Source organism: Rhinopithecus roxellana, chromosome 9, assembly GCF_007565055.1.
Source record: "Rhinopithecus roxellana isolate Shanxi Qingling chromosome 9, ASM756505v1, whole genome shotgun sequence".
NCBI classification, from domain to species: Eukaryota; Metazoa; Chordata; class Mammalia; order Primates; family Cercopithecidae; genus Rhinopithecus; species Rhinopithecus roxellana.
The window spans coordinates 101,449,304-101,462,531 of record NC_044557.1 but is presented as its reverse complement, the minus strand read 5'-3'; the positions used below and the strand labels follow the sequence as shown (position 1 = coordinate 101,462,531).

Genomic DNA, 13,228 nt, shown 5'->3' with positions numbered 1-13,228 from the left:
TCACAGCTGACTGGTCACAGCACAAGGAAAGGAAATCCACCCCCACGCTCCTTCTGGTCCAGGACCCTAAGGGTTAAGATCAACGAGAGTTGGCCATCACTGCTTCCTAGAGCGGCCCTAGCAAAGCCGCCAGGGGAGATGGGGGTAACTTCCTGTTTCTGCCTTCCGGGTTTGAGAGTTTAGGACCCTGGGTTGGTGGGGTCAGAGGGAGAGGGGGGCGCCTTCCTCCTGGACTGCTGGGGGTGCAGGGCGCCTTGGGTGTAGCACCCAGAACAGTGAGTTCCTTCTTGGGGGAAAGGGAGCCGAGGGTTGCGGGCTAGAGCAGTGGAAACAGCTCCGTCCAGGCTGCAGTGGACGTCCGGAGAGATCCCGTTGCTGCCAGGGGCGAAGGCCCAGCATCTCCCACTGGCGGGCCACCGTCTTCCTTGTCCGCGGGGTCCCTTAAGGGATCTTGTCGGCCGGAGACCGTTTAGTATCCTGGAACTTCACCCCCCAGCGTCTCCAACTTGTCCCTGCCATTGGTTCTTAAAACTAGGCGTCAGGCAGTGCATTTTCTTTGAAGGATTTCTGATCAAAGCACGGCCCCACTCTGATCAGCTAGTTGCTCTGTAACAGTGAAAACACTCCTTCCCCGTGGAGAGACATCTTAATGGCAGCCCTTTATGGCCTTGCATTTGCCACCGTTTTGCTGAGCCACTGTTCCGGGGGCTGCTTTGCTGCCAAATTTAATAGTATTTTAGTAGGGAAAATGGCGGGTGGGAGGGTGGTAATGTGTTACCCAGACTCAAGCTTATTTTGTAAACACTTTGATAACAATATGTAACTTAGGACAGCAAAATATGTAACTCCATTCGAACAACTCCACCCCCTTCCTTTTTTTGCATTCAGGTGTATGGTTTTTTCCCTCCCCTCACTCAAACACTGGGGATATTAGTAATGTAGACTAGTTTCATGTTTCTCTAGGACAAATCCCTACTTGCTGAGTATACTTATGGAATGTCGACTCACTTTGTTACAAGGTTTAGGAATGTAGATCTGTTTTCTAAAACGCCAGTCAATATATTCTAAAATAAAGGGACTCTTTGAGGATTATTTGTAGTTTGGCATTATGCCCAGCTCTGCTTCCCATTCTAGTTTATGATAATGAGGTAAGAGGGTGAAAAAGGTCAGCATCCAAACAGACTTGGAGCTCAATCCTGCTCTACCACTTTCTAGGTGACCTTAGGAAAGTTTCTTAATACCTTTTAAACTCATCCTGTAAAATGCTGGTAGTTATTCATACACCTCAGAGGGCTATTGTAAGAAATAAATGACAAATGTGTGGAAATTATTTCATTCACTACCTGGCGCATAATAGGCAGCAATGGTGAAAATACAATATAAATACAGATACTGTTTTTTGTTTTTAAAATGTGTGCTTTTGTATATCCTTTTATGTCCTTATTTTTCTCCCAAATAATGATATTCTTTATATTCTGAAATGGATGCCAGAAGTCCATATGTCATTGCCTTCCTGTGGTAGATCACATCATTTTCTTCTTTTCATTTCTTATTTTTTGTTGTTGAGACGGAATCTTGCTCTGTCACCCAGGCTGGAGTGGTGCAGTGACACGATCTCGGCTCACTGCAACCTCCGCCTTTTGGGTTCGAGCGGTTCTCCTGCCTCAGCCCCGTGAGTAGCTGGGACTACAGGCGCGTGCCACCACGCCCGGCTAATTTTTTGTAGTTTTAGTAGAGAACGGGGTTTCACCGCATAGCCAGGATGGAACATTTTCTAGTCTCTTAAAATAGGTTAGTGATTGTTGGCTCCAGAAGACAAAGTTTAGGCTGAAATGGGTATTGTGAATATGATAGACTTAGGAACTAAGTGCAAGGAGGAAGAGGTTCTCTTGAGGCTCCTTTTTATATTGCAGGGTTATTGGCTATAATTATTCCACCTCTGCTTTGTCCTAATTCCTCTTTACTGGTTATGTAAATCCTAACTTTCCTTTGAAATTCACTTCAAAGGTTTCTTTCTGTCAAGACCAAGTTATTCTTTTGAAACTAAACAGCGTGCTTTTTGTTCTTTAGCTGCTGCTTATGTGTGCATATTGATTCCTTGAAGTCTTTATAAAAGTTTTATTATTGGTGTCTTTTAAAAAAAATACTTTGTTTTTTAAATTAAAAGTGTTTCTAAGCTATGCGTGGACAATGAGGATTAGTATTCTGTCTTTGAAGCTTGATCCTCAAACCTTTAATGTGAAGATTTACTTTTTTTTTTTATTATTATTATACTCTAAGTTCTAGGGTACATGTGCACAACGGGCAGGTTTGTTACATATGTATACATGTGCCATGTTGGTGTGCTGCACCCATTAACTCGTCATTTACATTAGGTATATCTCTTAATGCTATCCCTCCCCCCCTCCACAATAGGACCCGGTATGTGATGATCCCCTTCCTGTATCTAAATGATCTCATTGTTCAATTCCCACCTGTAAGTGAGAACATGCAGTGTTTGGTTTTCTGTTCTTGCGATAGTTTGCTGAGAATGATGGTTTCCAGCTGCATCCATGTCCCTACAAAGGACACGAACTCATCCTTTTTTATGGCTGCATAGTATTCCATGGTGTATATGTGCCACATTTTCTTAATCCAGTCTGTCACTGATGGACATTTGGATTGATTCCAAGTCTTTGCTATTGTGAATAGTACTGCAATAAACATACATGTGCATGTGTCTTTATAGCAGCATGACTTAAAATCCTTTGGGTATATCCCCAGTAATCGGATGGCTGGGTCAAATGGTATTTCTAGTTCTAGATCCTTGAGGAATCACCACACTGTGTTCCACAATGGTTGAACTAGCTTACAGTCCCACCAACAGGGTAAAAGTGTTCCTATTTCTCCACATCCTCTCCAGCACCTGTTGTTTCCTGATTTTTTAATGATTACCGTTATAACTGGTGTGAGATGGTATCTCATTGTGGTTTTGATTTGCATTTCTCTGATGGCGAGTGATGATGAGCATTTTTTCATGTGTCTGTTGGCTGTATGAATGTCTTCTTTTGAGAAATGTCTGTTCATGTCCTTTGCCCACTTTTTGATGGGGTTGTTTTTTTCTTGTAAATTTGATTGAGTTCTTTATAGGTTCTGGATATTAGCCCTTTGTCAGATGAGTAGATTGCAAAAATTTTCTCCCATCCTGTAGGTTGCCTGTTCACTCTGATGGTTGTTTCTTTTGCTGTGCAGAAGTTCTTTAGTTTAATTAGATCCCATTTGTCAATTTTGGCTTTTGTTGCCATTGCTTTTGGTATTTTAGACATGAAGTCCTTGCCCATTCCTATGTCCTGAATGGTATTACCTAGGTTTTCTTCTAGGGTTTTTATGGTTTTAGGTTTAACATTTAAGTCTCTAATCCATCTTGAATTAATTTTTGTATAAGCAGTAAGGAAAGGATCCAGTTTCAGCTTTCTACTTATGGCTAGCCAATTTTCCCAGCACCATTTATTAAACAGGGAATCCTTTCCCCATTTCTTGTTTTTGTCAGGTTTGTCAAAGATCAGATGGCTGTAGATGTGTGGTATTATTTCTGAGGGCTCTATTCTGTTCCATTGGTCTATATCTCTGTTTTGGTACCAGTACCATGCTGTTTTGGTTACTGTAGCCTTGTAATATAGTTTGAAGTCAGGTAGCGTGATGCCTCCAGCTTTGTTCTTTTGGCTTACAATTGTCTTGGCAATGCGGGCTCTTTTTTGGTTCCATATGAACTTTAAAGCAGTTTTTTCCAATTCTGTGAAGAAAGTCATTGGTAGTTTAATGGGGATGGCATTGAATCTATAAATTACCTTGGGCAGTATGGCCATTTTCACAATATTGATTCTTCCTATCCATGAGCATGGTATGTTCTTCCATTTGTTTGTTTCCTCTTTTATTTCACTGAGCAGTGGTTTGTGGTTCTCCTTGAAGAGGTCCTTTACATCCCTTGTAAGTTGGATTCCTAGGTATTTTATTCTTTTTGTAGCGATTGTGAATGGGAGTTCATTCATGATTTGTCTCTCTGTTTGTCTGTTACTGGTGTATAAGAATGCTTGTGATTTTTGCACATTGATTTTGTATCCTGAGACTTTGCTGAAGTTGCTTATCAGCTTAAGGAGATTTTGGGTTGAGATGATGGACTTTTCTAAATATACAATCATGTCATCTGGAAACAGGGATAATTTGACTTCTTTTCCTAACTGAATATCCTTTATTTCTTTTTCTTGCCTGATTGCCCTGGCCAGAACTTCCAACACTATGTTGAATAGGGGTGGTGAGAGAGGGCATCCCTGTCTTGTGCCAGTTTTCAAAGGGAATGCTTCCAGTTTTTGCCCATTCAGTATGATATTGGCTGTGGGTCTGTCATAAATAGCTCTTATTTTGAGATACGTTCCATCAATACCGAATTTATTGAGAGTTTTAGCATGAAGGGCTGTTGAATTTTGTCAAAGGCCTTTTCTGCATCTGTTGAGATAATCATGTGATTTTTGTCTTTGGTTCTGTTTATATGCTGGATTACGTTTATTGATTTGCGTATGTTGAACGAGTCTTGCATCCCAGGGATGAAGCCCACTTGATCATGGTGGATAAGCTTTTTGATGTACTGCTGGATTCGGTTTGCCAGTATTTTATTGAGGATTTTTGCATCGATGTTCATCAGGGATATTGGTCTAAAATTCTCTTTTTTTGTTGTATCTCTGCCAGGCTTTGGTATCAGGATGATGTTGGCTTCGTAGAATGAGTTAGGGAGGATTCCCTCTTTTTCTATTGATTGGAATAGTTTCAGAAGGAATGGTACCAACTCCTCCTTGTACCTCTGGTAGAATTCGGCTGTGAATCCGTCTGGTCCTGGACTTTTTTTGGTTGGTAGGCTATTAATTGTTGCCTCGATTTCAGAGCCTGCTATTGGTCTATTCAGGAATTCAACTTCTTCCTGGTTTAGTCTTGGGAGAGTGTAAGTGTCCAGGAAATTATCCATTTCTTCTAGGTTTTCTAGTTTATTTGTGTAGAGGTGTTTATAGTATTCTTTGATGGTAGTTTGTATTTCTGTGGGGTTGGTGGTGATATCCCCTTTATCATTTTTTATTGCATCTATTTGATTCTTCTCTCTTTTCTTCTTTATTAGTCTTGCTAGTGGTCTATCAATTTTGTTGATCTTTTCAAAAATCCAGCTCCTGGATTCATTGATTTTTTGGAGGGATTTTTGTGTCTCTGTCTCCTTCAGTTCTGCTCTGATGTTAGTTATTTCTTGCCTTCTGCTAGCTTTTGAATGTGTTTGCTCTTGCTTCTCTAGTTCTTTTAACTGTGATGTTAGGGTGTCAGCTTTAGATCTTTCCTGCCTTCTCTTGTGGGCATTTAGTGCTATAAATTTCCCTCTACACACTGCTTTAAATGTGTACCAGAGATTCTAGTATGTTGTATCTTTGTTCTCATTGGTTTCAAAGAACATCTTTATTTCTGCCTTCATTTCGTTATGTACCCAGTAGTCATTCAGGAGCAGGTTATTCAGTTTCCATGTAGTTGAGCGGTTTTGATTGAGTTTCTTAGTCCTGAGTTCTAATTTGATTGCACTGTGGTCTGACAGACAGTTTGTTATAATTTCTGTTCTTTTACATTTGCTGAGGAGTGCTTTACTTCCAAGTATGTGGTCAATTTTGGAATAAATGTGATGTGGTGCTGAGAAGAAAGTATATTCTCTTGATTTGGGGTGGAGAGTTCTGTAGATGTCAATTAGATCTGCTTGGTGCAGAGTTGAGTTCAATTCCTAGATATCCTCATTAACTTTCTGTCTCGTTGATCTGTCTAATGTTGAAAGTGGGGTGTTAAAGTCTCCCATTATTATTGTATGGGAGTCTAAGTCTCTTTGTAAGTCTCTAAGGACTTTATGAATCTGGGTGCTCCTGTATTGGGTGCATATATATTTAGGATAGTTAGCTCTTCCTAATGAATTGATCCCTTTACCATTATGTAATGGCCTTCTTTGTCTCTTTTGATCTTTGATGGTTTCAAGTCTGTTTTATCAGAGACTAGGATTGCAAGCCCTGCTTTTTTTTTTTTGTTTTCCATTTGCTTGGTATATCTTCCTCCATCCCTTTATTTTGAGCCTATATGTGTCTCTGCATGTGAGATGGGTCTCCTGAATACAGCAAACTGATGGGTCTTGACTCTTTATCCAATTTGCCAGTCCGTGTCTTTTAATTGGACCATTTAGTCCATTTACATTTAAGGTTAATATTGTTATGTGTGAACTTGATCCTGTCATTATGATATTAGCTGGTTATTTTGCTCGCTAGTTGATGCAGTTTCTTCCTAGCATCGATGGACTTTACATTTTGACATGTTTTTGCAATGGCTGGTACCTGTTGTTCCTTTCCATGTTTAGTGCTCCTTCAGGATCTCCTGTAGGGCAGGCCTGGTGGTGACAAAATCTCTAAGCATTTGCTTGTCTGTAAAGGATTTTATTTCTCCTTCACTTATGAAACTTAGTTTGGCTGGATATGAAATTCTGGGTTGAAAATTATTTTCTTTAAGAATGTTGAATATTGGCCCCCACTCTCTTCTGGCTTGGAGAGTTTCTTCCGAGAGATCTGCTGTTAGTCTGATGGGCTTCCCTTTGTGTGTAACCTGACCTTTCTCTCTGGCTGCCCTTAACATTTTTTCCTTCATTTCAACTTCGGTGAATCTGACAATTATGTGTCTTGGGGTTGCTCTTCTCGAAGAGTATCTTTGTGGCATTCTCTGTCTTTCCTGAATTTGAATGTTAGCTTGCCTTACTAGGTTGGGGAAGTTCTCCTGGATGGTATCCTGAAGAGTGTTTTCCAACTTGGTTTCATTTTCCCTGTCACTTTCAGGCATACCAGTCAGACGTAGATTTGGTCTTTTCACAGAATCCCATATTTCATAGAGGGTTTGTTCATTTCTTTTTACTCTTTTTTCTCTACACTTCTCTTCTCACTTCACTTCATTCATTTGATCTTCAGTTGCTGATACTCTTTCTTCCAGTTGATCGAGTCGGTTACTGAAGCTTGTGCATTTGTCGCGTAGTTCTCGTGTTAATGGTTTTCATCTCTATCAGTTCTTTTAAGGTCTTCTCTGCATTGATTATTCTAGTTATCCATTCATCCATTCTTTTTTCAAGGTTTTTAGTTTCTTTGCGCTGGTTACGTAGTTCCTCCTTTAGCTCTGAGAAATTTGATCGACTGAAGTCTTCTTATCTCAGCTCGTCAAAGTCATTCTCTGCCCAGCTTTGTTCTGTTGCTGGCGATAAGCTGCGTTCCTTTGGAGGGGGAGATGTGCTCTGATTTTTTGAATTTCCAGCTTTCTTGCACTGCTTTTTCCCCATCTTTGTGGTTTTTCTCTGCCTTTGGTCTTTGATGATGGTGACGTACTGATGGGGTTTTGGTGTGGGTGTCCTTTCTGTTTGTTAGTTTTCCTTCTAACAGTCAGGACCTTCAGCTGTAGGTCTGTTGGGGTTTGCTTGAGGTCCACTCCAGACCCTGTTTGCCTGGGTATCAGCAGCAGAGGCTGAAGATAGAATATTGCTGAACAGCAAGTGCTGCTGTCTGATTCTTGCTCTGGAAGCTTCGTCTCAGGGTTGTACCCCGCCGTGTGAGGTGTGAAGTGTCGGTCTGCACCTAGTGGGGGATGTTTCCCAGTTAGGCTACTCAGGGGTCAGGGACCCACTTGAGCAGGCAGTCTGTCCATTCTCAGATCTCAACCTCCATGCTGGCGGATTCACTGCTCTCTTCAATGCTGTCAGACAGGGGCATTTACCTCTGCCGAGGTTTCTGCTGCTTTTTGTTTAGTTATGCCCTGTCCTCAGAGGAGGAGACTACAGAGGCAGGACGGCCTCCTTGAGCTGCTGTAGGTTCCACCCAATTCGAGCTTCCCAGTGTCTTTGTTTACCTACTTAAGCCTCAGCAATGGCGGACGCCCCTCCCCCAGTGTCGCTGCTGCCTTGCAGTTAGATCTCAGACTGCTGTGCTAGCAATGAAGGAGGCTCTGTGGGCGTGGGACCCTCTGGGCCAGGTGTGGGATATAATCTCCTGGTGTGCCGTTTGCTAAGACCCTTGGTAAAGCGCAGTATTAGGGTGGGAGTTACCTGATTTTCCAGGTGTTGTGTGTCTCAATTTCCTTTGGCTACGAAAAGGAATTTCCTTCCCCCTTGCACTTCCCAGGTGAGGTGATGCCTCACCCTGCTTTAGCTCTCGCTGGTTGGGCTGCACCCACGGACCAGTGCCAACTGTCCGGCACTCCCCAGTGAGATGAACCCGGTACCTCAGTTGAAAATGCAGAAATCACCCATCTTCCGTGTCGCTCATGCTGGGAGCTGGAGGCTGGAGCTGTTCCTATTCAGGCATCTTGGGCATGCCCCCCCGAAGATTTACGTTTTTGCATTGTTATTTCAGGGTTAACCCTTAATTCTAAACATTTGGATCTGAGATAAGATTTTCTAAAAGGGCTGCTAAGAGTTGTGTTTCTTATTTTCAGTATGGTTCATAGAACATTCTGTGCCTCCTATTGTGTTGGAATGGTTGGGAAGGAAGGAGGAAGCATAAACTTTAACATATACCTCCAAACATAATTTATTTCCTTCCGCAGGGTTTCTGATCTCTAACTTGGCTGTGATCATTGTGATGGAGCAAGAAAAAAAACTGTTGGTCTCAGATTCTAACAGCTTTATGGAGAGGGAGAGTTTGAAAAGCCCCTTCACAGGTGAGGGATCAAGACGATGGTCTGAATCCTTAGGAAATTTGATGTAGAAAGAACAGGACACTAGAATGAGACAAACCTTAATTTAATTCCTTGTTCTGTCACTTATAAGCTGTGTTAATTATTTCAGTCTCATTGTTCTCATCTTTAAGAAAATGAATAATACCGATTTCAGATATATTTTAGAAGTAGTGAAATACCCCATCCAAAGCTACTGTTCTTAATAAATGGTGGCTATTGTTATTTCTATAGCATTTGCTCAGATTTTAGCAAAGCTATTGTCTAGTTTTTACCTGAGATGGTATCCTGTTCAATTTCACTCCTATTCACATCAATCCTGTTTTTTCTCTTAAGTCTTCTAGAACAAAATTTAATGCATTTGTTTTTAGATTGATGTTCCCTTTGCCAATAATGGTTCAAATAATGCATTAGTGTAGTTGCTAAGTACAAAAAAAAATCCAAAACAGGGGAAAAGAAGTGAAACTGTCTTTAAAAACTTTTTTATATGAAATATTTATGAGGTTTTACAGTGTTATTTCCTCTCTTCCACTGCAGTTTAGAATTTACTTCTCTGGCAGAGGTACAGAATATGGTTAGAATATTTGTTTATTCTTGCAGGAGATGAAAGTATGAATAATTTGGAAACTGTTCACCACAATAATCCTAAAGCAGATAAACTTAAAGAGAAACCTTCAGAATGGTCTAAAAGACATAGACCACAACATTATAAGCATGAGGATGCAAAAGAAATGCCACTGACATGGGTTCAAGATGAGATTTGGTGTCATGATTCCTGTGAGAATGATGGCAAGTCAGAGAATTGGGGAAATTTTATAGCTAAAGAGGAGGAAAAACCCAGTCACCAGGAATGGGACCCAGGAGAACATAATGCCTGTGTGCAGCAGAATTCATCCTTTGTAGACAGACCCTACAAATGTTCCGAATGTTGGAGAAGCTTCAGTAATAGTTCTCATTTGCGTACTCACCAGAGGACCCACTCAGGAGAAAAGCCTTATAAATGCTCTGAGTGTGCAAAATGCTTTTGTAACAGTTCTCACCTGATTCAGCATCTAAGAATGCACACAGGAGAGAAGCCCTACCAATGTGGTGAATGTGGGAAAAGCTTCAGCAATACCTCCCATCTTATTATCCATGAGAGAACTCACACGGGAGAGAAACCCTATAAATGTCCCGAGTGTGGGAAGAGATTCAGCAGCAGCTCTCACCTTATTCAGCATCACAGATCACATACAGGTGAAAAACCATATGAATGTTCTGTCTGTGGAAAAGGCTTCAGTCATAGCTATGTCCTAATAGAACATCAGAGGACTCACACTGGAGAAAAACCTTATAAGTGCCCTGATTGTGGGAAGAGTTTTAGTCAGAGTTCCAGCCTCATTCGCCACCAGCGGACACACACAGGTGAGAAGCCCTACAAATGTCTTGAGTGTGGAAAAAGCTTTGGTTGTAATTCTACTCTAATAAAACATCAGCGAATACATACAGGAGAAAAGCCTTATCAATGTCCAGAATGTGGGAAGAATTTTAGTCGTAGTTCAAACCTTATTACACACCAGAAAATGCACACAGGAGAGAAATCCTATGAAAGTTCTGAATATGAAGAAAGTTTGAGTCACAACTGCAATGTGATAGAAGAATGCAGAATGCAGTTAGGAGAAAAACCATATAGATGTTGTGAATGTGGAAAGAGTTTTGGCCTTAGCTCCCATCTCATTAGACATCAGAGGACACATACAGGAGAAAAGCCTTACAGATGTTCTGAGTGCTGGAAAACTTTCAGTCAGAGTTCCACCCTGGTGATTCACCAAAGGACACATACAGGAGAGAAACCTTATAAATGTCCTGATTGTGGTGAATGCTTCAGTCAGAGCTTTAACCTTATCAGGCACCGGAGGACCCACATAGGGGAAAAACCTTACAAATGTACCAGCTGTGAGAAATGCTTCAGCAGAAGTGCCTACCTCAGTCAGCATCGGAAAATTCACATAGAAAAGCCTTTTGAGTCTCCTGACGTTGGGGATTTTCCTCGTGAATGGACTTGGAAAAGCTGTTCAGGGGAAGTGCCCCTCATCCCTTCATTTTCAGTGTCAAATTCATCTTCCTGAGTCCCAAAGCCTGGTGATGGTTTTTTCTTCCTTGTCGGACCACGACAATGTAGGTTTTCTGTGATTGTTGTGCTATAAAGTTTCTTTGATGTGTTCGTTAAAACATTTGGAAAAAGTCAACCTCCCAGTTTAAAGGATGGGAAGACCCCAATCACCAGGTTATTGGATCTGTCCAGTGAGAGATTCATCCACCAAGGATGAAGAAAGGAGGACTTTAAAAAATTTAAGGTAAGATAGTAGTAGCTTCAAAAGAAATGTACAGAGTAATCCTGAGAGTAAGCAAAGGAACCGTGAGAACCTGAAGCTAGAATTGCTATTGAATTACTTTTTCTCTTCCCTTACTGGGTAGCGATACATCATTACCAGCCGCAGGGATTTACCCAGATAAAGGGTATTTTTGAGCAAATAATGTGATTTCCTGGCTATTTTGTTGGGGCTTAAGAAGGAAAAGATTTTTTTTTCAAATGCATTTTTAGTCACTAAAAATAAACTATTGTAGCATCTAGAACTATACTGTCCAATACCATAGCCTCTAGCCATATGTAACTATTTGTATTAAGATTAATTGAAATTTTAAATCCAGTTCCTCAGTCACACTAGCCACTTTCTAAGTGTTCAGTAGCTCTATGTGATCAGCAGCTGCTGTATTGGATATTATAGAAGGTTCTTTCATTCAAGATCATCATTCTTGACAGACCCATAAATATTTCCTATAAAGACTGTAGAAATGTGTTCTGGAGGGTTTGCTCTCCAAAAGGAATTGTAACATAGAGTAGAACTGGGATAGAGTATTGAAGACACTGGGTTTAGAGATTGGATATTTTAATGATTGTGTGTTCTAATTCATGTGCTGCCGACTGAGTTATCTAGTGATATGACCTCACTGTCTTGACCAAAGCCAGAATAGAAGGCAGGATTCCTGAATTCTGTCTTATAATTTTTAATGAAGAGCCTTTTCCCCAAGTTATCCCATTATGTAATTCTTGGTCAGCTCAAGAACTTGGTTCTTTTTCTAGTAATTAACTCACTAATTCTGAGCCAGTGTCCAAGGACAGTTTGCCATTAAGGAGTAGTGAGACTTCTTAGCTTCAGTACTGACAGTTTTCTTTTGCCTCTTGACATAATTGGTATATGGATCTGATAACTGAGGCCCCATCTTCCCTACTTATTCCTATGGGAATGATGCTTTGGAAATTATTAGATATATCCTATTCCCTTCCTCCCATTTTATTTCCTACTAGTGCAAAAGGTAGACAAGTAGGAAGGTTAGGACTCCTGAGTTGCCCATGATTTCATCTAATTTTTTGGATTCAGAATATATTTTATGAATAATATGCAGAGATGCATATTATGAATGTAAAGTCAGAATGGGTCAGTTGTAGCTGCTGCAAAGGTCTGTAGCTGATGGTCATTTAATTGCATAGGGATTATTTTATCTTTCATGATTGTGGTGCACCTGATACTGGCAGGGTATTTGTGTGTTTTTGTATTGTTATTTGATTACAAAAATAAAGCAAAAACTAACAAATAAAGGTATTGAAGAAGAATTTTGGGGAAATTTTTGCTTTCAAAAAAGGGGGAAAACATTAGGCATTATTGGCCTTTTATTTTTATTTTTTTCTTATTCATTAATTTTTTTTTTTGAGACGGAGTCTCACTCTGTCACCCAGGCTAGAGTGCAGTGGCGTGATCTTGGCTCACTGCAAGCTCCACCTCCTGGGTTCATGCCATTCTCCTGCCGCAGCCTCCCGAGTAGCTGGGACTACAGGCACCTGCCACCACACCTGGCTAATTTTTTGTATTTTTAGTAGAGACGGGGTTTCACTGTGTTACCCAGGATGGTCTTGATCTCCTGACCCCGTGATCCACCCGCCTCGGCCTCCCAAAGTGCTGGGATTACAGGTGTGAGCCACTGCACCCGGCCCTTATTCATTAATTTTTTTTAATAGATAAGGTCTCACACTCTCAACCAGACTGTAGTGCAATGGCACCATCATAGCTGACTGCAGCCTCAAACTCCTGGGCTCAAGGGATCCTCCCATCTTAGCCTCCTGAGTAGCTAGGACTACAGTGCATGCCACTGCAGTCAGCTAATTTTAAAATTTTTGTAGAGACAGGGTCTTGCTATGTTGCCCAGGCTGGTGTTGAACTCCTGGCTTCATGCAGTTCTCCTCCCTCAGCCTCCCAAGCTGCTGAGATTACAGGTGTGAGCCACCACACCCGGCCCGTTATTGGCTTTTATGTGACCTCACCTGAGTATTTTTCTGTCTTTGTATGTTATCTGGTATTGCCCAAATTTTCTTAAATTGTAATATTTCAGGACAAGTTTTTATAGTAACTAATAGTTTGATTAATGCTTGATAACTAAGGAG

At 41.0% G+C, this 13,228-nt stretch overlaps 1 protein-coding gene across 1 annotated transcript; it reads left to right on the top strand.

Moving 5' to 3' along the window:
• Window positions 1-152: 152 nt before the first annotated feature.
• Window positions 153-12,388, top strand: ZNF572 (zinc finger protein 572). The gene is made up of 3 exons (XM_010363911.2): window positions 153-275; window positions 8,620-8,733; window positions 9,349-12,388. Exons 2-3 carry the CDS (start codon window positions 8,655-8,657, stop codon window positions 10,854-10,856), a joined length of 1,587 nt encoding a protein of 528 aa, XP_010362213.1. The 5' UTR covers window positions 153-275; window positions 8,620-8,654; the 3' UTR covers window positions 10,857-12,388.
• The last annotated feature ends 840 nt before the right edge of the window (window positions 12,389-13,228 follow it).

Excerpts from the sequence above, each read along its gene's own strand:
- ZNF572 (XM_010363911.2), top strand. The coding sequence starts at position 8,655 with ATGGAGCAAGAAAAAAAACTGTTGGTCTCAGATTCTAACAGCTTTATG. Across the intron at positions 8,734-9,348 it reads TTTGAAAAGCCCCTTCACAG|GAGATGAAAGTATGAATAAT; the intron begins GTGAGGGATCAA and ends TTATTCTTGCAG.